The sequence below is a fragment of the Macaca thibetana genome, chromosome 7 (assembly GCF_024542745.1).
Source record: "Macaca thibetana thibetana isolate TM-01 chromosome 7, ASM2454274v1, whole genome shotgun sequence".
NCBI classification, from domain to species: domain Eukaryota; kingdom Metazoa; phylum Chordata; class Mammalia; order Primates; family Cercopithecidae; genus Macaca; species Macaca thibetana.
Window position 1 is genome coordinate 14,628,831 of NC_065584.1, and position 26,017 is coordinate 14,654,847.

General features: G+C 51.1%; 3 protein-coding genes across 6 annotated transcripts in view; 2 read left to right on the forward strand and 1 right to left on the reverse strand.

Annotated features, from left to right (window-relative positions):
- LGMN (legumain) overlaps positions 1-26,017 on the forward strand; it is a 1,022,235-nt gene that overhangs the window by 749,253 nt on the left and 246,965 nt on the right. The window lies entirely within an intron of this gene.
- The window catches only part of UBR7 (ubiquitin protein ligase E3 component n-recognin 7), a 367,041-nt gene that overhangs the window by 249,209 nt on the left and 91,815 nt on the right, over positions 1-26,017 (reverse strand). The window lies entirely within an intron of this gene.
- Positions 1-26,017, forward strand: part of ITPK1 (inositol-tetrakisphosphate 1-kinase) — a 180,374-nt gene that overhangs the window by 133,731 nt on the left and 20,626 nt on the right. For all 4 annotated transcript variants that reach the window (XM_050799142.1, XM_050799145.1, XM_050799143.1 and 1 more), the window contains 2 exons: positions 23,600-23,698; positions 24,057-24,097. In XM_050799142.1, the coding sequence (XP_050655099.1) occupies positions 23,600-23,698; positions 24,057-24,097 (140 nt within the window). The remainder of the gene's footprint in view (positions 1-23,599; positions 23,699-24,056; positions 24,098-26,017) is intronic.

The following is a 26,017-nucleotide window of genomic DNA, read 5'->3' on the forward strand; positions in this document are numbered from 1 at the left end:
CTCAATCGGTGGGAGCTCTCCGGGCGGACGGTGCATTGTGAGTTTCAGACCACACCCTGTGTGCTGTGACCCTGTGAGTCCTGTGTTTCTGAACTTGCATTTAGTGCTAAAGGCAGCAGCCCCTGGCGCCCTGATGGTAGGCCTGCAGTGACCCCCATGAGACCAGACCCTGCCAGGCATTTGCTCCCCTCTGTCCATTCTGCCCAAACGCCCAGCCCCATGTTTGCAAATCTGTAGCCTAGGTTCATTTCCCCAGACAAGAATGTCTTCAGGGTGACCCATCATGTAACACAAGTGGGCTTTTAAAAATCTCTTTATTGGCTACTAGATGATGTATTCTAGATTTATTGTAATAAAGTTCACATTGCACAGGTATGTTTAGTGTAATTTTTAAGAAATTTTGACAGAGTTGCAAAGATAGTACACAAAGTTCCCATATACCCTTTGCACAGCTTCCTCCAGTGTTAACATCCTGTCTGACCATGATTATCTAAACCAGGAAGACCACATTGATAACTATTCAGTAATTGAAAGGCCTAAATGAATTCCAGTTTCCCCAGTTGTCCCACTAATACCCATCTTCTGGTCCAGGATCCAATCTTGCTGTTGCTCTCTGTGGTCTCCTGCTGTCTGGGATGGAGCCTCAGGTTTTGACCTTGACACTTTGGAAGAACCTTGACTGTTTATTTTGTGGAGTGTCCCTCAATTCGGGTTTATCTGGTGTTTTCGTGACTAGGTCAAGGTCATACATTTTCAGCAGGAACACCAGCCAGCAGTGCCAGTCCCTCCCTAGCGTGTCATGTCAGGAGGCACATGAGGACAACGATGTCTTCTGTCTGCTCAGCAGCAGTTATTCGGTTAAAGTCCACCAGGCTTCTCCACTCTACATTTCTATTTTTTCCTTTGTAGTTGGCAAGAACCTTCTAAGAGGATTCTTTGCAGACTCTCTCTCATACCTTTGCCCTTCTCTTGTAGCATCCATGGATGGGTCTTGCCATTGTTACTGTGGTATTTACCGAACAGTCATCATACAGAATTGTAAGAACTGTGTCCCAACCACCCCAGTTGCCCTGGAAAGTGACAAGATCCCCTTGCAGCTTTGCAGACATCCACAGGGCACCAGGTGGCACCTTGTGGAGTGTCAGCATAATCTCATGTGTGAACAAAGGGAAAGGCAAAATAAGGAAAAGAGAAAAGTGTCAGATATGTTGGAGAATCAGGATTACATGTTTCTTTGCTGCAGGACTTCTCAGAGCCTTAGTAATGTGTTAATATGAATCTTTAGTCCAGGGGCAGTGTATTGAATTTCATCACTGATTGTAAGATGCACTGATACTTTATATTCTATAAAAAAGAAAAAATCCTAAGGAAGTTGTGAAATATCGATTATGAGACACATCTCAATTTCAGAGATGGAAAATATGGAAAACATGCCATAGAATCAGTGAAGTTCTGCAGAATTTAGCCTTTTCCATCCAATCAATTGTAGAGTCCCCTCCTGTCTTTGGCGCTTCTCTTAAGAGACTGTTGCACTCAACACACTCAGGAATTCCCTGACTGGGTGCCTCCTCGCCGCCCTTGCTTCTGGCGCTGCACAGGTCTGTTCTTGAGCTCCCTGTATTAGTGTGTGGGCCCTAATTGCTGGTGCTTCTTGAATCTGTTTAACTCCAGCCTCACTTCCCTGAGGCAGCCGCTGTTCATAGTTTACAACTTATCCTTCTAGACCCTTCTTATTCATACATGTAGAGGTATATGTGCACTTTTAATTTTATTTTTTCATTACAGTAGGCTCTGGTGCAATGTGTGCATTTTAGAAACAGGGTCATTTTACCCACATCCTGATACAGCTCTTTGTCCTCCCTGAGCATGTGTCTTGCTTGGCTTCTTTCCATGTCAGCCCACGAAGATGAGGGGGATCAGGTCTGCCCCTTTTGCTGGCAGCATAATATTTCCACACATGAATGAATGAATCCTAATTTATATTGGACCCATAAGGTCATTCCAGTCTTGTTTGGATTTTTGTTTTTAAAACGAACTGGGCTGCAGTAAACAGCTCCCTGCATATTTCTGTATAATTAATCCCTGGAAGTGGGATTTCTCAGCCAAAGATTATAAACATTCCTCACTTTGGCAGATCTCACTGGATTGCCCTTCAAAAAGTTTGAGCAAATTTCACTCCTGATGGCGCCAGTCTGCCTGGGGAAACCGTACCCAGCTCGTCTGATGTGTGTTTGTCATTATTGGCACAACTGAGTGTCCCATCTTGGATTCACCGGCTCCATTTGCATGTCTTCTATGAACGAATCTTTGCCTGTTGTTTGCCCATTTTTTTCAGTTGAGTTGTTGGTCTTGTTGATTACTTAGAGCCCTTTTTGTATGAAGAAAATTGTCCCATTGTTAAAAATTATGGATGGGGTTATCAATGTAAGCATCATCTTTGCTCTGGGGCCAAGCTAAGATGCTTTGCTTTTAGAATAGGTACTACCAGAAAGAGCCCTCCAAACATTTTTAAAATGTCTTGAAAGTAAAAAGGCTGCCATGTTTTGGGAGCGGGAGCTGGAGCTGAGCGGGGACAGTGAGCGTCTGCCTGGGCCCGGAAGGGGCTGTAAATCAGTGGGAGCAGCTGCCACAGAGTCTACCCACGTTTCCAGCTACCGCCGCCAGACTCAGACATCGGGCGCTGAAATGTCTGTCTCTGTCTGGGCCAGTGTCTGGCTCCTCTTTTCCTGGGCTTTGGACATTCTGGTTGCAAACAGCTCTCTGGTCACATAAGATGAAATGAGTCACTAGCTGAGTCAGGTGGTTTTGAGGAAACCTGCTCTTCCCCTGCCTGTGGCTTGCTGTATTGGGCTGTAATGTTGCACCTGTGGCATTTGTTGTCTTATCTTCTGTCCTCCAGTGTTTTCTGTCCACAGCTCGCCTGTCACCAGGTAGCTAAGTGAGGATCTAGCTGCTAGCAGGGAGGTTGCAGCTGTGGCAAGGCCGTAGGGTCTCTTAGATGCCTTCAGAGAGCAGGGTAGGGGGCTGTAGCCACTGGCAAATTGCCCCCTCCTTCCCCCCAGTTACTCCAAATATCACAATTGTGTTTCCCCCTTGAAAGCTGATAGTAGCTGGATGTGTTACTTTCCCATTGCTGCATGACAGATGACAACAGACTGAGTGACTTATGACAGTACCTGTTTATTATCTCACAGGTGGGTGGGTCAGAAGCCCACATGGTGTGGTCGAGCTCTTGGCCCAGGGTGTCACAGGCTGAAATCAAGGTGTCCGCAGGGGCAGGTGCTCTTCTGGAGGCCCTGAGGAATCCACCTCCAAGCTAACTCTTGTTGGCAGAATCCAGTTCCTGGTGGCTGTAGGACTGAGGTTCCCACCCTTGCTGGCCAGCAGCTCCTACAGGTCCTGCGTTTCTTCTCACGATACCCCTCTACTTGCAAGGCGGCCACAGCTGGCCAGTCTCTTTGTGCTTTGAATCTCCAGCTTCCTCTTCAGAGAGGCAGCTCTGTGATGCCTTAAGAGTCACCCAGACCATCTCCCTGTTCTGAGGGCAGCAATGCAGCATACCCGAGTCCCAGAGGAGAACCCATCCATCATGCATGCAGTCCTGGCGATCATGCAGGATGTCGCCCACCCACAGGGGGTCTTGGGGTCACCTTAGAGTCTGCCTGCCACACTGAGTAAATACGATGGTTTTTCCTTGCATACTTCTAAGTTCAATGGAATCTGATTGCTATCATTGCATCTCTCCAGGCCCTGTCACCTGTGCTGGGTGTCTTGGGGCATGTCGCCCCTGCCCACTCCCTCTCCTGGGTGGCGTCTCTTGCCATACTGCCCCTGCACTCCACACTGCAGCCAAGCTGAACCCCAGGGGCACCCCTCTTCACCCTTGGCCTTTGTCCATGGTGTTCTGCCTGTCTGGAATATTCTTGGTCCCCACGACTAATTCCAACTTTGGGGTTTGGTTCAGGCCACCTCCTCCCAGAAGCCCTCTGTGCCACATACTCCCTTCCCTGCGTGGGTCTGAGTGCCTTCCTCCCTACCCACAGACCCTTTGCTGCCCTCATCACACATTCTTTCCACTGTTTCATCATTGTCTGCTGCCCACTCTCTTCCCCACCTGACCATGACAGCCTTGAGGACAGGGGCGAGTGTGTATTTGGGGACCATGAATCACCAGATCAGGGCCTGGAACATAGTACCTGCTCAATAAGTGTGCAAAGGAGGGAAGAACGTTTTCAAGAATCAGATATGTAAGAAACAGATGCACTGGGGGAGGCTCTGAGCAGAAATCCCACTCCCATGAGAGACAGGCCTGGGGCACGTGGGGTCATGGGCTCAGGGCCACAGGAAGGGGTGGTCCTTGTTGTCTGTGGGGCTCTTGCAGAGATATTATTTAGAGCAGCTCTGAAATAATGGACTCGATTAGAGGAAGGCAGGAACCATTTCAGGGAGAGAGCAGGATGTTCAGGAGAAATGGGGGCTATTGGTGCTGCAGGAGAGAGCCCCACACCAAGGCCCAGAGGGCCTCCAGGGCCAGTTTCTGCTTAGCCTGTGGGGGGAGATAGGGAGGCCACTGGGAGGCTGCTGTGGCTTCAGGAAAAGATGCTGAGGGTGTGGTGAGGGTGGCGACTCTGGTCAGGAAGAGATGGGGTGGAGGCCAGAAATTGAGGGGGAACATTGGCAGGCATCAGGGCAGGCATTATTGTTTGGGATGAGTTAAGGAGAAGGAAACACAGGACAAGCCATAACCACAATCTGTGGTGCCAGCTTCACAGGGCAGGACAGTGCTGGGGGGCTCCAAGGGTGGGCCAGGTGTCTCCACAGCGGCCAAGAAAAACTACAAGAGAGGTCAGGTGCGGTGGCTCATGCCTATAATCCCAGCATTTTGGGAGGCAGGTGGATCACCTGAGGTCAAGAGTTCAAGGCCAGCCTGACCAATATGGTGAAACCCTATCTCTACTAAAAATACAAAAATTAGCTGGGCATGGTGGCGCATGCCTGTAGTCCCAGCTACTCGGGAGGCTGAGGCAGGAGAATTGCTTGAACCTGGGAGGTGGAGGTTGCAGTGAACCAAGATCACGCCACTGCACTCTAGCCTGGGCAACAGAGTGAGACTTCATCTCAAAGGAAAAAAAAACCTGTGAGAGAGGGACCCCTTGTAGGCCCCCAACAGTAATAAGTCCCCAGTCTGGGCCAAATCTGAGGGCTTCAGTGATAAAGATTCTATTTCAACAGGCAGAGATGAGAAGGGAGGGCATTCCGGTGGCAGGTACAACACAGACAAAGGCCAGGCAGGTAAGAAAGGCCAAGTTATCACCAGGAACAGAGATGGTCCCTCTTCATGAGAGCCTTTCTTGTTTCGGAGCATGGGGTGGTACAGGCCCCCTCCACCTGGCGTGGAGTAGACTTGTTGGCCTTGTCATAGACCAGAGCCCTCCACCTTTCTCCCCTCCCCTCAAGCATTTAGATAAGTTTCTGTCATGGAGTTCACTCGGCTGCCTCAGGGCCTCTGGCTCAGCCAAGAACACGGTCAGGGCTGGGTGATGTTCCCTTTGTGTTTTCTCTGGACTTGTTCTGGCAAGCCCCAGATCCAGCCTTGTATTCTAAACATGAGGATTCTGCATCAAAGCTGTGTGGTCTGCCCAGAGATGACCCAGATCTCAGCGCTCCTCTAGGGCTGGTGTAGTCTGTTCTCACACTGCTATAAAAAACAACCTGGCCGGGCGCAGTGGCTCACGCCTGTAATCCCAGCCCTTTGGGAGGCCGAGGCGGGCGGATCATGAGGTCAGGTGATCGAGACCACCCTGGCTAACACAGTGAAACCCTGTCTCTACTAAAAATAAAAAAAAAAATAGCCGGGCGTAGTGGCGGGCACCTGTAGTCCCAGCTACTCGGGAGACGGAGGCAGGAGAATGGCGTGAACCTGGGAGGCGGAACTTACAGTGAGCCGAGATCGCGCCACTGCACTCCAGTCTAGGCGGCAGAGTGTGACTCCGTCTCAAAAAAAAAAAAAAAAAAAAAAAAAAAAAAAAAGAACAACCTGAGGCCTGTCATGGTGGCTCACATCTGTAATTCCAACACTTTGAGAGGCCAAGGCAGGTGGATTGTTTGAGGTCAGGAGTTCCAGACTAGCCTGGCCAACATGGGAAAACCCTGTCTCTACTAAAAATACAAAAATTAGCCAGGCATGGTGATGTGCGCTTGTAATCCCAGCTACTTAGGAGGCTGAGGCATGAGAATCACTTGAACCAGGGAGGTGGAGGCTGCAGTGAGCTGAGATTGTGCACTGCATTCCAGCCTGAGTGACAGAGTGAGACTCTGTCTCCAAGGGGGGGGAAAAAGTGGATTAAAAAAATACCTACCTGAGAGTGGGTAATTTATAAAGAAATTATGAAGAGGTTTAATTGACTCACAATTCTGCAGGCTGCACAAAAAATATGTCCAGGGAGGCCTCAGGAAACTTATAATCATAGCAGAAGGTGAAGGGGAAGTAGGCATGTCTTTACATGGCAGTAAGAGAGAGAAACAGAGCAAAAGGGGAAGTGCTACATGCTAGAATTCCTGAGAACTCACTATCACACAAACAGCTAGAGGGAAATCCACCTCCATGATCCAGTCACCTCCCACCAGGTCCCTCCCCGAAATTGGAAATTACAATTTGACATGAGATTTGGGTAGGGACACAGAGCCAAACCATATCATTCTACCCTGGCACCTCCCAAGCCTCATGTCCTTCTCACATTTCAAAAGACTATCATGCCTTCCCAACAGCCCCCCGAAGTCTTAATTTATTCCAGCATTAACTCAAAAGTCCAAGTCCAAAGTCTCATCTGAGACAAGGCAAGTCTCTTCTGCCTATAAGCCTGTAAAATAAAAAACAAGTTAGTTACTTCCAAGATACACTGAGGGTACAGGCATTGGGTAAATAGACCCAATTTCAAGAGGGAGAAATTAGCCCAAACAAGAACTACAGGGACTGCAGTCTCCATGCAAGTCCAAAACCCAGCAGGGCAGTCATTAAGTCTTAAAGTTCCAAAATAATCTCCTTTGACTCCATGACTCACATCCAGGCCACACTGATGCAAGGGATGGGCTTACAAGACTTAGGCGGCTCCACCCCTGTGGCTCTGCAGGGTACAGCCCTCACAGCTGCTTTCATGGGCTGACACTGAGTACCTACAGCTTTTCCAGGGACACAGTACAAGCTCTCGGTGGATCTATCATTATGGGATCTGGAGGATGGTGGCTCTCTTCTCACAGCTCCACTAGGCAGTGCCCCTGTGGGGTCTCTAGCATCACATACTCTCTGCACTGCCCTAACAGAGGTTTTGCATGAGGGCTCCACCCTTGCAGCAGACTTCTGCCTGGACATCCAGGCATTGCCATACATCCTCTGAAATCTAGGCAGAGACTCAACTTTTGCCTTCAGCTCACCTGCAGGCCCAACACCATGTGGAAGCCGCCAAGGCTTGAGGATTGCACCCTCCAAAGCAATAGCTTGAGCTGTACCTTGGCCCCTTTTAGCTACTGCTTGAGCTGGAGCAGCTGGGATGCAGGGTGCTATATCCTGAGGCTGCACAGAGCAGCAGGGTCCTGAGCCCAGCCCACAAAACAATTTTTCCCTTCTAGACCTCCAGGCCTGTGATGGGAGGACTGCTGTGAAGGTCTCTGAAATGCCCTGAAGGGATTTTCCCCTATTGTCTTGGCTATTAGCCTTCGGGGCTTCTTTACTTATGCATATTTCTGCAGCTTTGAGTTCCTTCTCAGCAAACGGGTTTTTCTTTTCTACCACATGCTCAACCTGCAAAGTTTCCAAACTTTTATGCTCTGCTTCCCTTTTAAATATAAGTTCTAGTTTCTGGTCATTTCCTTGTTTTTGCAAATGAGCATAGGCTTTTAGAAGCAGCCAGCCCACATCTTGAATGCTTTGCTACTTAGAAATTTCTTCCACCAGATGCCCCAAACTATCTCTCTCAAGTTCAAAGTTCCACAGATCTCTAGAGCAGGAACACAATGTTGCCAGTCTCTTTGCTAAAGCATAGGAAGAGTGACATTTACTCTAGTTTCCAGTAAGTTCCTCATCTCCATCTGAGACCTACTCAGCGTGGACTTCACTGTTCATAGCACTATCAGCATTTTGGTCACAACCATTCCACAAGTCTCTGGGAAGTTCCAAACTTTCCCTCATCTTCCTGTCTTCTTCTGAGCCCTCCAAACTGTTCCATACTGTGCCCATTATCTGGTTCCAAAGTTGCTTCCACATTTTCAGGTATCCTTATAGCAGTGCCCCACTTCTCTGGTGCCATTTTTCTGTATTAGTTTGTTCTTACGTTGCCATAAAGAACTACCTGAGACTGGGTAATTTATTAAAAAAAGAGGTTTAATTGACTCCCGGTTCCACAGGCTGTACAGAAGCCATGGCTGATGAGGCCTCAGGAAACTTACAGTGATGGTGGAAGGTGAAAGGGAAGCAGGTGCACCTTCACATGGTGACAGGAGAGAGAGAAAGAAGGGTGAAGTGTTACACCCTTTTAAGCAATTGAATCTCGAGAGAACTCACTCACTGTCCTGAGAACAGCAAGGGGGAAATCCATCCCCATGATCCAGTCACCTTTCACCAGGTCCTCCCCCAGTGCTGGGAATTACAATTCAACATGAGATTTGGGTGGAGACAGAGAGCCAAACCATGTTGGCTGGCTTAGAAGTTTGCTGCTGATCTGAGTTCGAGTTCTGTCATGATAGATAGATGGATGAGAAGGCTCTACCTTCCTTAATGCCTGAGGGTCAAGAGTTCCATCTTTGGGCAGGAGGAAGCAAGCATGTCACTCCTCCAGTATTCTCTACTCTTCTTTCTCCCCTGCCTCCCCCAGTGCCATGTCAGGCTGCAGAGCAGTGATGGGCTCTGTAAGGTGATCTTGGATGGTTGTAAATGGCAGACCTTCAAATAAATACCAGTGATGATGATGATGATGATGGAAAGGATGTTGGGATCTGATACTTGGTGTCTTCTGCATGCTGGTTTCTGTTTTAAGTGCTTTGTGTGTTAACCTGTTTGATCCTTACAGCAATCCTATGAGCAGGACTGCTCTTATTGCCATTTTACAGATCAGGAAATTAAGGCACCAAAAGGTGAAGTAACTGTCTCAAGTTCACACAGTATGGAGTGTTCAGCCAGGCAGCTCCCGGGACTGGCTGCAGTGTTTGGGAAGCACAGGTGGCCCAGTGCCTCTGTTTCCTGGTCCGTGAAGTGGGAAAAGAGCCTTCCTTACCTCTTTCCAGACTCAGTGTTCTTAAGTGAGAATGATGAAACTGGAGACCAGTGACAAACGCTATCATGCAGTGGTTTGCCCAGCGGTCAAGGGCATCCTTGCCTGCCACATGTTGGCTTTGATCTTGAACATGCAACCACTCAGGGCCTCTGCTTCTCACACGCAAAATAGAGTGATGATAGTGATCCGTGCTATGGCATTGCTATAAAGATGACACGAGTTGATGCCTACAAGTGCTTGTTGATGGAGCAGAGCACACTGCATTGCATGTCTGGTTATTGTTGACATTAAGCCCTGCATGTGTTGTGTTATGTGCCCAACACGTCATTTCCATGAGCCTTCATTTTGGTTATCTGTTAGATGGAAGTCCAAAATGATAAGGGTGTTTATTTTGCTCATGAATCTGCAGCTTGGCTCAGCTGGGTGGTTCTCCCATGCAGTCTTGCATGGCAGCTTAGCATGATGGTGACAGAGTAACCAGACTACTGACTTGGCAACTCAGGGACCTAGGAGTGTGTCCCAAGAAAGAGAGCCTCCTGTGGCCTTGCATCCAGAGTCCATATTCTATTTATCTGTGAGGCTCTAGGGCCAGTTCACATTCAAGGGGACAGCATTTAGGGTCCACTTCGTAATAGAAAGAAGCATGTAAGAAATAGAGACTGAAAGTCCCACAGTCTGCCATCTGCTAACTGGAGACTTGAGAGCTAGGGGAGCTGGTGGTGTAAGTTATAGTCTGTATTAGTTCATTCTCACACTGCTATAAGGACATACCCAAGACTGTGTCATTTATAAAAGAAAGAGATTTAATTGACTCACAGTTTGCAGGGTCAGGGAGGCCTTAGAATACTTATAATCATGGCGGAAGGGGAAGCAAATATGTCCTTCTTCACATGGCAGCAGCAAGGAGAAGTGCAGAGTGAAGCAGGGGAGCATGGGGGGAGCCCCTTATAAAGCCATCAGATCTCGTGGGGACTCACTATCATGAGAACAGCATGGAAGTAACCACCCCCATGATTCAATTACCTCCCACCGAGTCCCTCCCATGATATGGGGATGATGAGATTTGGGTGGGGACACAGCCAAACTATATCATAGTCCAAGTCCAAAGGCCTGAGGACCAGGAGAGCTGATGCTATAATTTATGGTTTGACTGCAGGAGACTGATGTCTCAGCTTGAACAGTGAGGCCAAGTGAGTGAATTCTTTCTTACCCCTCCTTTTGTTCTATTCAGGCCTTTGACTGATTGGACAATGCCCACCCACTTTGGGGAAAGTAGTCTGCTTGACTCAATTTACCAATTCGAATGCTAATCTCATTCAGATACACTCAGAACAATGTTAACCAGATATGTGAGAACCCTGTGGCCCAGTCAAGCTGACAAGAATTAACTGTCCCACCATGGCAGGCCTGCTGTGTTCTAGGCTCTAGGACAGGTCCCAGGCACACAGAGGTGAGCAAGGCAGGAATAGTCCCTGCTCCCACCGAGCCTCACACCTCACCTGCCTCTGTCAGGTAGGCAGACACCCAGCAAGCCTTAATGTTGGAGGAACTGGGTACTGGGGCAGGGGTACTGCCTGGGGCACTGAGCCTGCACCCTGTGGCAGAGCTTGATTGGCTCATTTTGCCCAGAGCTTGGAAGGAGGGAGGAGCTGGAAGCATAGGCAGGCCCTTGGCCATGGAGGACTTCGAGGCTGGCAAGGAGCCTGGACCTGATTGTAAAGGCCGTGGGAGCCGTGGGGGAGCATGGGGCAGCGGCTCAGCCTTAGGCTGGGCTTCACGGGTCACACCTCCCGAGTTCTCCCTTGCCCCCTCCCAACAGCATGAGGTGTGCCAACACTCAGGAGATGCCACTTCCCTACCCTCTCCTCATGGTGGGTCCCAGGGAGGAGACACAGTCCTGCCCTAGCCCCTGTGCCCTGAGACTCTGAAGTCACTGCTTAGTCCTTGTGGCGAGGGCCTGGCCTTCTCTCACACCCCTGCTCCTCTTGTGACCACAGTCCTCATGTGACCCTTTCCTCAGTGAACCGGACGTCTGGGCAGTGCCCAGTCCTGCTGGGGAAGCCTCGCTCCAGGCTGCCTTTCAGTGACCCAGGCCCCATGGGCCTTTTGCCATTGGCCTTGAGTGCCCTCAGCTCTGAATTCCTCAGTGCCTAAGCAGCACGGGAAGTGCCTTCTCTCCTCCCTTGTCCCACGGGGGCACCTGAGAGGGCCACTGTGTCCTTATGCCCGATGCCCATGAGAGATGCTAGCTCCTGGGGAGCTCCTGAGACCATGCACCTTGGATTGGAACCTGGGCTCGTAGCTCTGTGTCCTCTGTGTATGCACCGCTGCACACATGCCTGGCCTGCCCAGGGCCCTTGGGGTTGCTGCATTAGCTACACAGGGCTGCGAGGCTGAGGGTCCACTGCTCCTAGGAGCCAGCCAGGACCGTCACAGATTTTCAGGTGGCTTCCACGAGTCAGGCTCCTTGTCCCACATCCCCAGGGCATGCCAGCTTCAGGATCTGGAACTTTTAATGTCTTCACAAACAAAACGCAACATGTCATTCCAGTTTTATCTCATCCAGGACTGTTCATAGACCTTTAACACACGATGATGTCACTGCCATCCAATTGTTTCCATCCTTTCTGAAGCCCCCAGATCCCCTGCAAATCCAGCCCTGCTCAGTGCCAGCCCCTGCAGGGGCTCCACCCTCCAGGGGCCCCCAACTTCAGGGAGAGATGAGTCACTCATCCTAAGCAAGAGGGACAGTTTGGAGGTATTAGGGATGTGCCCTGGAGGCACAGGGCAAGGGCAGCTCCTCAGCGTAGCTGGAGGGATCCAGTGCTCTGCCAATCTGCAAGAGGGCAGGGTGGGGTCCTGGGCAATCGGGGCACCCCAGAGGGGCATGCAGGGGCCCTGCCTGCGGGCAGGGCACATGGCTTTCTAGGATGCCATGCCTGGAGCCCTCCAGCCAGGCCAGGTGGGCAGGACCTCGTGCTCTGGTGGTGAGGGTGCATCCAGCCCTTCTCGTCTGGCTCTAAGTCCCTTCAGATCGGGACCCCTTCTGTCTCTCTGTCGCTCTCATCCCGGGGCCTCTCACCTGGGTCCTTCCTGGCGTCCCCCTCCTGGTTCAGGCCTGCGCTGCCCTCCTGCCTGCGTGCCTGTGAATTGACTGTGGGTGTTACTGGGTGGCTGCCATCGTCATCACCAGCCAAAAAGCCATTTGGGTTGTTTTCAGAGCTGCTGTCAGGCTGGAACTTGGTTCACCCAGATGCACAGAACATCTTCCCTGTCTAGAATTCAAGAGCATGTGGTTCCCGCCCCCTAACTACATAACCTCAGAGGGAAGGTGACTTTGGACGATGAGTCCAGGCCCTGAATGAGTCCGGAGCACTTGCACTGAACAAATGGGCGGGCTCTTTCCAGTCCTGCCACAACCATCTTCAAGGCTGTTCCAGACCCACAGCGCCACAGGGTGGCCAGGCGGGAGATTGCAGGCCCCTCCTTCTTACTTCGTGGGCTGTGCCAACACTGGGTTTCCCTCCTCCTTTTGTTTGCAGCACTCATGGCTCACTTATCCCATCCATCAACTTATCTTCATGCATGTACATGTGCCAGAGAGCTGGTTCTTACTGAGGCCTGCCTTCTCCTGTCCCCAAGGAACATACTGCCTAGTTACTGAATCAGAACCCACATGTGAAAATTTAATAGGGCACAGGAGATAAACAACAAAACTCGGTAGCAATACCAGAAAAGGTATTAGAAAAACGTGACTGCGGGTAGCAGTTGCAGGGTGAGTGCCACTGCGAGGCAGCAGCATGGGACAGCGTGTTCTTGGGGGCTCTGGAGAAGAGCTGGGATTCTGTGATGCTTGGAAGGGTGGATGTGGCCAAGTGAGACATGGAGTGGGGGCCATCTCAGAGGTATAGGGGGGACACTATATCCACCTGGCGCCAGGGTTTGGCTGGGTTGTGCAGTGAGAGAAGAGTTGGGCACAGTAGCTCATGCCTGTAATCCCAATACTTTGGGAGGCCAAGGTGGGCAGATCACTTGAGGTCTGGGGTTCGAGACCAGCCTGGCCAACATGGCAAAACCCTATCTCTACTGAAGACACAAAATTAGCCAGGCGTGGTGGCGTGTGCCTGTAATCCCAGCTACTTGGGAGGCTGAGGCGGGAGAATCACTTGAACCAGGAGGGGGAGGTTGCAGTGAGCTGAGATCACGCCTCTCTACTCTAGCCTGGGTGACAGAGTGAGACTCTGTCTCAGAAAAACAAACAAGCAAACAAAAGAGTTGGGAAGTATATTCATTTGCTGGGGCTGCATGACGATACTGCATTTAGACAACAGCAGTGTACTGCTTCCCAGTTCTGGAGGCAGAAGTTTCAGATCTGAGTGTTGGCAGGGTTGGCTTCTTCTGAGGCCTCCCTCCTTGGCTTGTGGATGACTGTCATCTTCCCATGTCTGCACATGGTCTTCCTCTGTGTGCCTGTGTCCCAATCTCCTTATAAGGACACCAGTCCTATTGGATTAGGACCCACTCTAGTGACTTCATTTCACCTCTTTAAAGACCCTATATCCCAGTACCGTCCCGTTCTCAGGCATGGGGATTGGGGCTTCAATATGAACTTGGAAACAGCGCTCAGCCCATTACAGGAAGATGCAGAGTCAGGCTGCAGAGGCCTAGAAAGGCTGTGGGCTTCACTCGTGGGGCATGGATGCCTTGCTGGGAGCTGCCTCAGTACAGGTGAGAGCTGTAGGACGGTGGTTTGTGGGCAGAGGAGCTTGTGTGCAGAGAAGATGAGTATGTAGTGAGGGGACCAACAAGGGGCTTCCTGGATTAACAGACTTCAGGAACATTGATTCCAGGAGCTGGGAAGAGGTCACGGTGCTGGGCCACAGCCCTTGTTCCATCAGTGTCCAAGGCGGGCAGGCCAGAGCAGGCTGGGGGCACTGTGCTGGTAGGTACCAGGCACCCCAGGGAGGGTGGGCATCCATGGAAACAGGGCTGGATAATACAATTCTCAATCATTCTGAATGCCCCTCATGGGCGTGGCCTCACCGCATCCCTGCAACCACCCCGGGAGGTGGGCAGCATCGCTGGCCTAGTTTACAGATATCAGATCAGAGCATTGGCAGTCCCAGTCATAGCAACTGGGCTGGCCCTCCTTTTGCTTCCTGGGCTTTCTCTGCTGTGACGGCTTCCTCCCTGCAGTGTCCCTGGCTTCCCTGGCCCTGGGCATTGTGGCATCAGTGCTGGATGCCCATGTTCCTTGGTGTGTTATTAACATTTGACCTGCTTCCTGGACCCTCCCCAGCAGACCTTGTGTATGACGGTCCAGGTCATGACGACAGTAATACAGCTAGCTTTTCATGCATACCTGCTAGTGCTGGCTTAAAACATGAAGCCCGTCCTCAGCATCTGCTGTATGCTGGCCACCTCTGAGTGAGGGCAGTGGGACCACGACAATGAGTGGGGGGAGGGGTAACAGCCCTCTGAACCAGGTGCTGTTCTAGTCCTCATTTTACAACGAGGAAACTGAGGCACAGTGAGGTAACTGAGTCACAGCGAGGCAAAGTTTCTTGGCCAGGGTGATACAGCTGATAAGAGATGGAGCCAGGATTCAAACCCAGACAGCCCAGGTCCTCTACGGATCCTGCAGCGTGCCCAGTCAGGTGGGGGAGGTGGATGCATCATTAGTTGGCCAAGATGAACAGCGTGGGGCCCTTGGGTGGCACAGCAAGGGGGCTGCTCCCAGGTGAGCAGGAAGAGGGTACCTGACCCATGTTGGAAGATAAGCAGGAGTCTCCCAGGCCATGGGTTGGTGCCGGGAGGGGAAAGAAAGGGCACGTGGGGCTGAGAGAGCTGCACCTGTATGGACTCTGGGGCCTGAGAAGTCTGGGCGTGAGTTTCACTCCAACCCCCACTTTCCAAAGAGGCTGCGAGGCCAGGTGCAGTGGCTCACGCCTGTAATCCCAGCACTTTGGGAGGCTGAGGCGGGCGGATCACGAGGTCAGATCGAGACCATCCTGGCTAACATGGTGAAACCACATCTCTACTAAAAAAAATACGGAAAAATTAGCCAGGTGTGGTGGCAGGTGCCTGTAGTCCCAGCTACTCAGGAGGCTGAGGCAGGAGAATGGCGTGAACCCGGGAAGCAGAGCTTGCAGTGAGTGGAGATTGTGCCACTGCACTACAGCCTGGGTGACAGAGCGAGACTGTGTCTCAAAAAAAAAAAAAAAAAAAAAAAGATGCTGCGAGAACTTAGAATCTGCTGACCCTGCTCTGTCAGCAACACAACGGTGGTCCCTCTTGCCCCAGTCTCCTGCCATACAAAATGGGCCCCTAGGAATCGGCAGTGGCCCAGGAAGCAGGACTGAGCCCAGCTCTGAGAGCCGGTGTCCCAGGCACACATAGCTGGGGTCTCCCATGTGCAGGGGTGCCCTGGGATGTGGACCAGTAGCCGCTGTTCGACACCTGCCTGCTCCCCTGAGGGCATCCCCCACTGGGTCCCTGTAATGTGCCAGCCCTCCCAGCAGCTCTCTAGGGAAGCAACACTCCCATTTTGCAGACGAGGAAAGCAAGGCTCAGCAGAGTTAGGTCGTGTGCCCAAGGTTTCAGTGAGTGGAAGTTTGCCGCAGGTCCATTGTCGGGCCGGCCGGCTTCAAAGCTGCGCCTTCAGGTGCTCATTTCCTCCTCCTTCCACCCCTGTTGTCCTCTTGGGTTCACTTGTTTGTCACTGAACTTTCGTTTTCTTGTAAGTTCTGTAGCTGCTACCAGTTGGATGAGGGAGAAATCACCTGGTGGAGTGGATGGGTAATAAGGTGTGACGCGGGAGGCCAGCGTGTTCCTGGCTCTGCTGGTAACTTGTGTGGCCTTGAACTATTCCCCTCCCCTTTCTGGACTTATGGAAGGCTGTGGCTGGGACTTGCCCATCTCCGCGTGCCCTCCTGCTTCATGGTGTCTGATTTGGAGAGGCAGAGAGGGAAGACGGGAGCATTTCCGTTTCCCATGGGCTGATATTTGCTCTCAAAAGAACACAACCCACCATCTAACCAAAGAAAGCCTCATTCCACCTCCCATCCAAAAATAAAGATGGTAGAGAAATAAGCAACAGTGGCCTTTTTCAGGGAACCAGAAATAGTCTCCTGGGCTCCCCGCTCTGGCTTCCGGAGTCTTCATTCTGTCTCTATTCTGAGAGAAGAGCTGCTGGCGCCACCACTGCGAGCTTCTCGTGATTGACAGGGAGGAACCCCTGCTGTCGCTGTCCCTCAGGCAGGCAGAAGGGGCTTGTCTGCTGGTACCGAGATGGTGGGGGTGCACCTGGGCGCCACCTGCCAGTGGAGACAGGCGGGCCTGGTTCCTTCCCAGCCTCATGCGCTGCCGGAGCATTCTCAGGCTGGGTCCAGTTCATGCGTCCGAAGAGCAGCAGGTTGGGCCTTTGCACTGGCTGTTCCCTGTGCCTGGTTGCGCCTCCCCCAGATATGCAGCCCCCCTGGCTCCCTACCCCCGTCTTTGGAAGGTGCCCCTCACCATGCTGTTCAAATCGCATACCCCACCTCTGCCAACACCCCCGGCACCCCCATTTTGTGCTAGATGTTTCCCTGCCAGCTCTGGCCAGCTATACATTTCACTTACCTCTCTAGACTGTTGTCTGGGTCCCTTCCGCCAGAATGGAAGCTCCTCAAGGACAGGGATGCTTCCGTTTTATTTATTGCTATATTGTTAGCTCCTGGAATCTAGTAGAGGCTCAACATACTTTTTTGTTGGTGAATGGTTATTGGAACAGTAGTACTCTGTGTTTCTTATTTACTCCGACTTCATGGATGTGTCAGGATGCTTTTGGCTACCAGAAACTGACTCAAGCGGTGCAGACATTGCAGCCTGCCACGCCCAGCAACCCAAGCGGGGCAGCTCAGGATGCAAAACAGTCTGCGGCCACTGAGAGATGGAGTCCTTCCTAGCATGTGCTCTGTGGGCTCAAGACTGCCTTCAGCAAAGGCTGGTGCCTGAGTTTGGAATACGAGCTCATCCTAGCAGTGTGGCTGGGCGGGTCTGAGTTGAGCCCCCACCCCATGCCAGAGCAGGAGTGGTCCAGGCAGCCGGTGTGTCTGCCGCTCAGAGTGTGTCAGCAAGCTCCAGACTGGGATGATTAAACAAGAATGACCGTGCAGACCTCCCTGCTTTCCTGGCCACCCAATTCCTGCTCCTACCTAGGCTGCTGTCTTATGCACCAGAGCCTGGGATTTCAGAAGGGTATGGGGCTGTCTGGCCTGATACTGGATGTGGCCCGTTCTTTGGAAATGTCTTGTTCTTGCATTTCATCTGGACTCCAGACATCTCTGGAGGAAGATGGGCTCCCCTTGTTCCTTCTCTGACTTCACTGTGGACCCAGTGGAGATGGGGAACAAGACTTAGTGCGTGTATAGGGAGGTCTGGAGGAGACCGTGGTTGTGAAGCATTTACTTAGCTCAGTGTCCTGCAGAGAGCAAGCACTCTGGATGACAGCTACTGCTACTAGTTTTTTTTCCCCTGTAATTTATTGATATAATTTATGTATCATATATTTACCTTTTTTTTTTCTTTTTGAGATGGAGTCTCACTCTGTTGCCAGGCTGGAGTGCAGTGATGCGATCTAGGCCCACTGCAACCTCCGCCTCCCAGGTTCAAAGGATTCTCCTTCCGGAGCCTCCCCGAGTAGATGGGATTACAGGCATGCACCACCACACCCAGCTAATTCTTGTATTTTAGAGACGGGGTTTCACCATGTTGGCCTGACTTCAGGTGATCGGCCCGCCTTGGCCTCTCAAAGTGCTGGGATTACAGGTGTGAGCCACCGTGCCCGGCCAAATTTACCTTTTTTAGGTGTACATCTAGTTCTGTAATTTTGATTATATTCACAAAATTATGCAGTCATCACTACTAATTCTAGAACATTTTCATCACCCCCAAAGGAACGTACCCATTTGCAGTCACTCCCAGCTCCTTCCTTCCCCAGCTTCTTCAACCATTAATCTCTTTTTTGTCTCCATGGATTTGCCTGCTCTGGACATTTCAGATAAATGAAATCTGTATTACAGTATGTAGCCTTTTGTGTCTGGCTTCTTCCTTTTAGCCCAGTGTTTTCACGGTTCTTCCATGTTGTAGCATGTCTCAATACTTTGTTCCTTTTCATGGCTGAGTAATATTCCATTGTGTGGGCAGACCACATTTTGTTTATTCTTTCTGCAGTTGATGGGCTTCTGGATTGTTGCCCCATTTGGACTATGATGAGTAATGCTGCTGTGAACCATTTTTAGGATTTTGTGTGGACATATGTTTCCATTCTCTTGGGTATAAGAAGTGGAATTGCTGAATCATATGGTCACTCTGTTTAACTGTGTGAAAAACTGCCAGACTGTTCCCCAAGCAGCTGTACCGTTTCTCTGTTCCCACCAGCAATGGATGAGGGTTGGAATTTTTTCCATACCCTCAGCAACACTTGTTACTGTTGGTCTCTTTTATTGTAGTCATCCTGGTAGGTGTAAAGTGGTGTCTCATTGTGGTTTTGATTTGCATTTCCCCGATGGCTGATAATGTGCTCATTGGCCATTTGTATGTCTTATTTTGAGAACTTTCTGTTCAAATCCTGTGCCCATTTTTAAATAGAGATATCTTTTGATGTTCAGTTGCTGATAGTGCTTTATATATTTTGGATACGAGACCCTTCTCATGATTTGCAAATATTTCCCCCCATTCTGTGGGTTGTCTTTACGTTTTCTGTATAGTGCTCTTTGAAGCGAAACATTTTAAATTTTGATGATGCCCAATTTATTCTATTTTTCCTTGGGTTGCTTTTGCTTTTAGTGTCCTATCTAAGAAGGCATTGCCTAATTCACGGTCATGAAGGTTCACATCTATGTTTTCTTTTAAGAGTTTTGTAGTTTTAGCTGTTATAATGAGAGCATGATCAGTTTTGAATTAGTTTTGTGTATGATGTGAAGTAGGGTTCCATCTTCATTCTTTTGCATGTGAATATCCAGTTGTCCGAGCACCATTTGTTGAAACGAATATTCTTTCTGCCCCTTGAATTGTCTAGGCACCCTTGTAGAAAATCAGTTGAGCATAGATGCACAAGTTTGTTTCCAGATTCTCTGTTCTATTCCATCGATCTTTATGTCTGTCCTTATGCTGGTACCACATTGCCTCAATTACTGTAGCTTTGTAGTAAGTTTTGTAATGAGGAAGTGTGAGTCCTCCAACTTTGTTTTTCTTTTTCCAGATATTTTAGTGGTCCTGAGTCGCTTGCATTTTCATAGGAATTTTAGGATCAGCTTTTCATTTCCTGCATAGAAAAGTTGTAGTTTTGATGGCTATCGTACTGAGTCTGTAGATCAATTTGGGAGTATTGCCCACTTAACAATATTGAATCTCCTATTAATGAACTTTGTGTATCTTTCCATTTATTGAAGTCTTTGATTTCTTTCAATGGTATTTTGTAGTTTTCAGTGTTTAAGTCTTACATTTATTTGTTAAATTTCTTTTTGATGCTTTTGTAAATGGAATTGTTTTCTTAATTTCACGTTTGGATTGTTCATTGCTGGGGTACAGAAATACAGTTGAGGCCAGGCATGGTAGCTCACACCTGTAATCCTAGCACTTTGGGAGGCTGAGGTGGGAAGATCATTTGAGCCGAGGAGTTTGAGACAAGCCTGGGCAACATAGTGAGACCCCTTCTCTACCAATTAGTTGGGTATGGTGGTGCAGTTGCTCAGAAGGCTGAGTGGGGAAGATCCTTTGAGCCTGGGAGGTTGAGGCTACAGTGAGCTGTGATCGTGCCACTGCACTCTAGCTTGGGCAACAGAGTGAGACCCTGTCTAAAATACATATATATATATATATTTTTTTTTTCTTCTTCTTCTTTTTTTGAGATGGAGTTTCGCTCTCATTGCCCAGGCTGGAGTGCAATGGCATGATCTCGGCTCACCTCAAACTCCATCTCCCGGGTTCAAGGGATTCTCCTGCCTTAGCCTCCTGAGTAGCTGGGATTACAGGCATGCACCACTACGCCCGGCTAATTTTGTATTTTTAGTAGAGACAGGTTTTCTCCATGTTGATCAGGCTGGTCTTGAACTCCCAACCTCAGGTTATCCGCTTGCCTTGGCCTCCCAAAGTGCTGGGATTACAGGCATGAGCCACCACACCAGACCCATAAATATCCTTTTTAAAAATTAAAAAAGTACAGTTGCTTTTCTTGTATCCTGCAACCTTGCTAAACTCATGTATTAGCTCTAATGGTTTTGGAGGTTTTTTAAATATGTGCATTCCTTGGGATTTTCTATGTATAAGATCCTATTATCTGCAAATAGAGATGATTTCACTTCTTCCCTTCCACTCTGTATGCTGTTTCGTTTTTCTTGCCTACTGGCCGCGGCTAGAACCTCCAGTACGGTGTTAAATAGAAGTGGCAGAGGCAGACCTCCTTATCTTGTTTCTGATCTTAGGGGAAGTGTCTAGTCTTTCACTGAGGAGTCTGGGTTTTTCTAGAAGGTTAAAGAAGCTCCCTTATGTTCCTAGTTTGTGGAGTGTTCTTGCCATGAAAGGGTGTTAGATTTTTTCAAATGCTTTTTCTGCATCCCTTGAGATGATCGTGTGGTTTTTGTCCTTTATGAATATGGTGTATTGCCTTGGTTGATTCTGTGTGTTGCGACTGCTATTGTTACGAGGTTTGCCACAGAGCAGAGTAGCACACTGTTAGGAACCCCTGGAGCCAGGGAGCTCCACGGGCACTTTTTCTGCAAGGGAGGCTGTAGTCAACAGCAGGGGCCTGGGAGTCAGATGGTGCGGGTATGACCCCCTGGCTGTACCACTGGCTCACCGTGGAACTCTATGCAGGGAAATGCCACGTCTGTGCCCTAGTTTCCTCATCTGTAAAATTCTAAGGGACAGGAGTGCTTCCTTGTGGGGTTCTTATGAGGGTAAATGAGTTACTGTGTAACTACGTGGGACAGTGTCTGGCATGGAACACATGCAGTGTTTTGAGACATTGGCTACTGGCCACTAGTGACATTATGTAAAAGCTTGGATGGGCCAGGCTGGGGAGGGACAGTTGAGGAGGGCATTGAAATCTGAAAGCCAAGCTGATTCACCTGCTCTAAAAACTCTGAGGGCCGTAGGGAGCCTGGAAGCTCTTACAGGAGGTGGCCTGTTTGACCCCAGCAGCCTCCAGATCTTCCTGTGGGAGGAGGGGCCAAGGGTGGAGCCCAGGCTGGTGAGCGCCCGTCTGAAGCCTGCCTACGGCAGAACCCTCCAGTTCATTCAGGCCTGAGCACCATATCCTTTGGGACTGGGTTGCAGGGGCTGTGTGTTTGCAGCAAGGAGGCTTTTGCACAGACTGCTTCCTCCCTTGACAGCCATGGAGGGCCTGCCAGCCCTCACACAGCATTCCCACCCGGCCTGGGGCCTTGTTTGGAAAATGGCTTTCAGCTGAGCACCAGCTCCCCCACCCGCCCCCGGCCCTGACTTTCCTGACTTCCCCTCTCCTGGGCTGCCAGGTGAGCCTGGCTCCTTGTCCTGGCTCTGCCGCTGACCACTGTATGACCTTGGGGCCTCTGTTTCTGCACACTGTCAGGGACTGCTGCTGATTGAATAGGCCTCTGTGCAGAGGGCCTGCATCACTGTCTGCCGGGGGCTGGGGAAACACTGGCTCCAGACCACCCTCCCAGTGCCCCAGAGAAACTGCAACCCCCCAAATCTTTCTGTTTGGAGTTTAGACTGTGAGGGTAGGAGTGAGGGAAAAGGGGAATGAGGATGAGGAGGGAGATAAAAGCACTTTTATATGCTCTGTGTAATTCTTGGCATTTGTTTTTATGAGATAAATGAGGCTGGATCTACCTTGATTTAATGTCCTGACCTCCTAGCCAGCCAAGTAGCTAGCAGCTCGAGACAGGCCGCCTCGCTCTGTTTACTTTTGGTTTGGTTTCCAAGCCTGTGGGTGGCAGACCGCCCCCGCCCCACTCATGCTCAGCCTTTCCTGGCCCCTGTGCCCTGAAGTACAGGGTGGTCCCACCTCTGTGGTCTTATCAGGGAAGGGGGACAATGACAAGAAACAATAATAAAAAACCAGTAGTTTCATCATCAGCAGAGCGATTCCAAATACGTTTTGTTATCCCATAAAAAATCTTGTTTCCCTCTGCTCAGTGCCGGGCATGAGTCAGGATGAAGAGAACAGGTCAGCTTTCGAGGGTTTTTTTTTTTTTTTTTTTTTTTTTTGAGACGGAGTCTCGCTTTGTCACCCAGGCTGGAGTGCAGTGGCCGGATCTCAGCTCACTGCAAGCTCCGCCTCCCGGGTTCCCGCCATTCTCCTGCCTCAGCCTCCCGAGTAGCTGGGACTACAGGCGTCCGCCACCTCGCCCGGCTAGTTTTTTGTATTTCTTAATAGAGACGAGGTTTCACCGTGTTAGCCAGGATGGTCTCGATCTCCTGACCTTGTGATCCGCCCGTCTCGGCCTCCCAAAGTGCTGGGATTACAGGCTTGAGCCACCGCGCCCGGCAGAGGGTTTTAGAAAGTTGGGTTCACCCTTAGAATCCACTGGGTGGGCCTGGAGGGGGGCTCGGGAACGCCAACCTGTGAAGGGCGAGAAGCCATTGGCAGGGGGACCAGGCGCGGAGATGCAGTGAGCATGCCGGGGAGGCCACCTCTGGAGCTCCACGGGATGCCCTCAATTATGTTAAGTAGTCGGCAGGTGAGGGGTCAGGCGGTGTCCATGTGGAAACAGTTGTGTTACCACCAGCTAGGTCTTAATCTCTCTGACCCCACTTTCCTCCTCATGGGATTATTTTGCAAATGTAGAGGTGATGCCGGCAAAGCCCTCAGCACAGCGCTAGACACATGCTAAGAGCTGTATTGTCACTGCGATTATTATGAAGCAAGTGTATCACATGATGGGAAAGTCTTTATTGAACCAGAAAAATGGTCATGGCTTATTAAGTTAGGATTCAGGTTACAAAACAGTATCCTGTTTGTAAAGCGCTCTGTGTGTAAATGCACACGTGGCTAAAAGGCCCCAGTGGTGGGGTAGTAGTTGTAATGTCTGTGAATATGTCCATTTTTTACTTTTCTGTGCTCTTTGGATTTTACACAGTGATCATACACGAGTTTTGTAATTACAGAAATGTTATTAGACAGTGTAACGGCAGGCCTGTGGTTATTGTCCACACACACGAGCACATGGGACTGCAGAGTTTGAGGATGGTCAGATCCAGGAGCACGAGGGCACGGAAGGCCCCTGGGGTGGGGCGGGCTGTTGCAGGACGTGTGCCTGGGGCAGCTGTCCGGGAGCTGTGCTGACCAGGCCTCCCCTCTGCCCTAGACGACAGGATCTGCTCACCGCCCTTCATGGAGCTCACGAGCCTGTGCGGGGATGACACCATGCGGCTGCTGGAGAAGAACGGCCTGGCTTTCCCGTTCAGTGCGTACCACCCCAGCTCCACCTGAGGGCAGGCGCTGTAGGCCTAGGCCAGCATGGGGGAGGGGCGGGGTGTATAGTCCCCTCTGGATATAAGCTCACCCGGGGATGGACGAGCACATGGTCCTGGGTCCCACCTCCACCCACACCACAGAAACCGGGTCCTGGTGGGAGGCACAGGGCAATGTGCTCTGCTGCCTGGCCTGGGGGTTGTCTACCCACACATCACCCTCAGTGCAGATACCAGGTGTCCAGAGTGTGTGTCTCCGCTAGAGTTCCTTTCTAGATGTGCCAAATGCCCCTGCCTTGTGGGTGAATGGCCTCGCTAATTTCTCTCTGCTTTTCTCTCCCCAACCCATAGTTTGCAAAACCAGAGTGGCTCATGGCACCAACTCTCACGAGGTGAGTGGAAGAAGATCTGACTGTCTGTCGCCCCCGACCCCCATCCTTTCAGCTCGTCGTGTCTCATTGCGACCCTGCCAGATTCCTCACTGTCACTGCTCCTGCCCTGCCGTTAGTCCCGGCTCCTTGGTAGACAGCCTCCTTCCCTTCCCTGGACTTCAGAGGAATGGAGCAGGAGTGCTGTGGCTTCATACACTGTCTGCAACCTCACCCCAATGACTGTCCTGTCCCTAAGGCAGGAGGATGTGCTCGGGACCCACCTGTCCTCTATGGAGCCTGTCTTAGCTCTGGCAGCCATAACAAACCCCAGGCACTGGGTGGCTTCGCCACATTTATTTTCTCACAGCCCTGGAGGCTGAAAGTCCCAGGTCAGGGTGCCAGCAGGGTCAGTTTCTGGTGAGGGCTCTCTTCCTACCTTGCAGATGGCCACCTTCTCCCTGTGTCCTCACATGGCCTCTTGTGTGTGTGAATGGAGAGGAATAGAAAGCAAGAGCAAGCTCTCTAATTTCTTCTGATAGGGGCACTAATCCCATCTTAAGGGCCCCGCCCTCAAGACCTCCAAAGAGGCCCCACCTCCAGATACCACCACAGTGGGGCGCAGGCTTCAGCGTAGAAATTCTGGGGCACACATTCGGTCCATGGGGAGCTTGCGCGAGTCATGCTCCAGTCCAGCCCACCCTGCAGGACTGTCTGTCCTTTGGGCCATCAGTGTCATCTCCTCGAGGGCCTGTTTTGTGGCAGGCACTGGGCTGGGCCCACATGAGGGCTGTTAGCTCCGAGAAGGCTCTGTCACTGCCACAGGGGTCTGCCATGCTGCTGAATTGAGACGGGCCAGGGAGGAAAGGGGGGCCGCTTGGAATCAACCCCATGGAATGCTTTGATTCACGAGTCACCCACCCACCCATTCATTCTTTTATTCACTTTATGATGTTCCCGGCCACCTTGAGGACCACGGGGACCAGGGAACAGATGCATAGGATGTGAGTCCTGTCCCTAGAGAGAGCCAAGGAGCCTGTGAGGACTCTGGGGACTAGAGGAGTGGATGGTCATATAGGGGCTTCGCTGGGGCCAGGGCCTGCACCACCCTCAGGAGCCACAGCTGAGGCCTTGTGTTTGCCCTGGACATAGCCCTGCCTGAGGTCTCCCCACTGGGCACATGTGGAGGTGTGCTGGGCAACAGGCATCTGACCGGAGTGGGCTCTCTGGGGAAGGCCTGTCCTTGGAAGGCCGTACCAACAGAAATCCTCCCCAGAGCTCACGACTAAAAGGGGAAGACTCAGCAGCATGGGCCTTTCCTGGGTTATGTACTGCTCTTTGTCCCTGGCCTGTACTTCTGGGTAAGTGTCAGTAGACAGTGTCGGCATAGCATGGCGCGTGCTGTGATGGGAAGGAGTGTGGGGACAGCCCGCCCGTCCCGTTGTCAGTTGTCTGAAATCGGGAGCCCTCATGCAGTCTTCCTGTGGGTGCTGGCCCTCCTGCCGCAGCCTGCCTGGCTCTGTGCCCGGTGCTGGCAGCACCCTCCGGGATGTGCCCGGTCAGGGAGGGAGCAGGAAGGCCCCCCTCGGCCCCAGTACCTGCCTGCCCGCCTTCCAGCAGCCCCTTTCCACCACCCGGTGGTTCCTCTGTGTGTCAGTTGCTTGGGTGTTACTGACGGAAGCACGAGCGCAGTCATCAGTGTGATTAGATCGGCCTAACTCAGAACCGGGCAGCCCGGGAGGAGGGAGCCACTTCTGCGAGTCACTTGAGGCCTGAGGGCCGGGGCTGTGGAATCCCACGCCTGGGACCGATTCTGGTGCTGCGTGTTGCCGTTTGTGCGACTTTGGCAAATTCCCCAGCCACCCAGAGTATCCGTCCATGTTTGTGATTGGAGACGTAGCGGCTTCTGTGAAGGATGAGGGGTCACTGCCAGGGTTGCCTGGG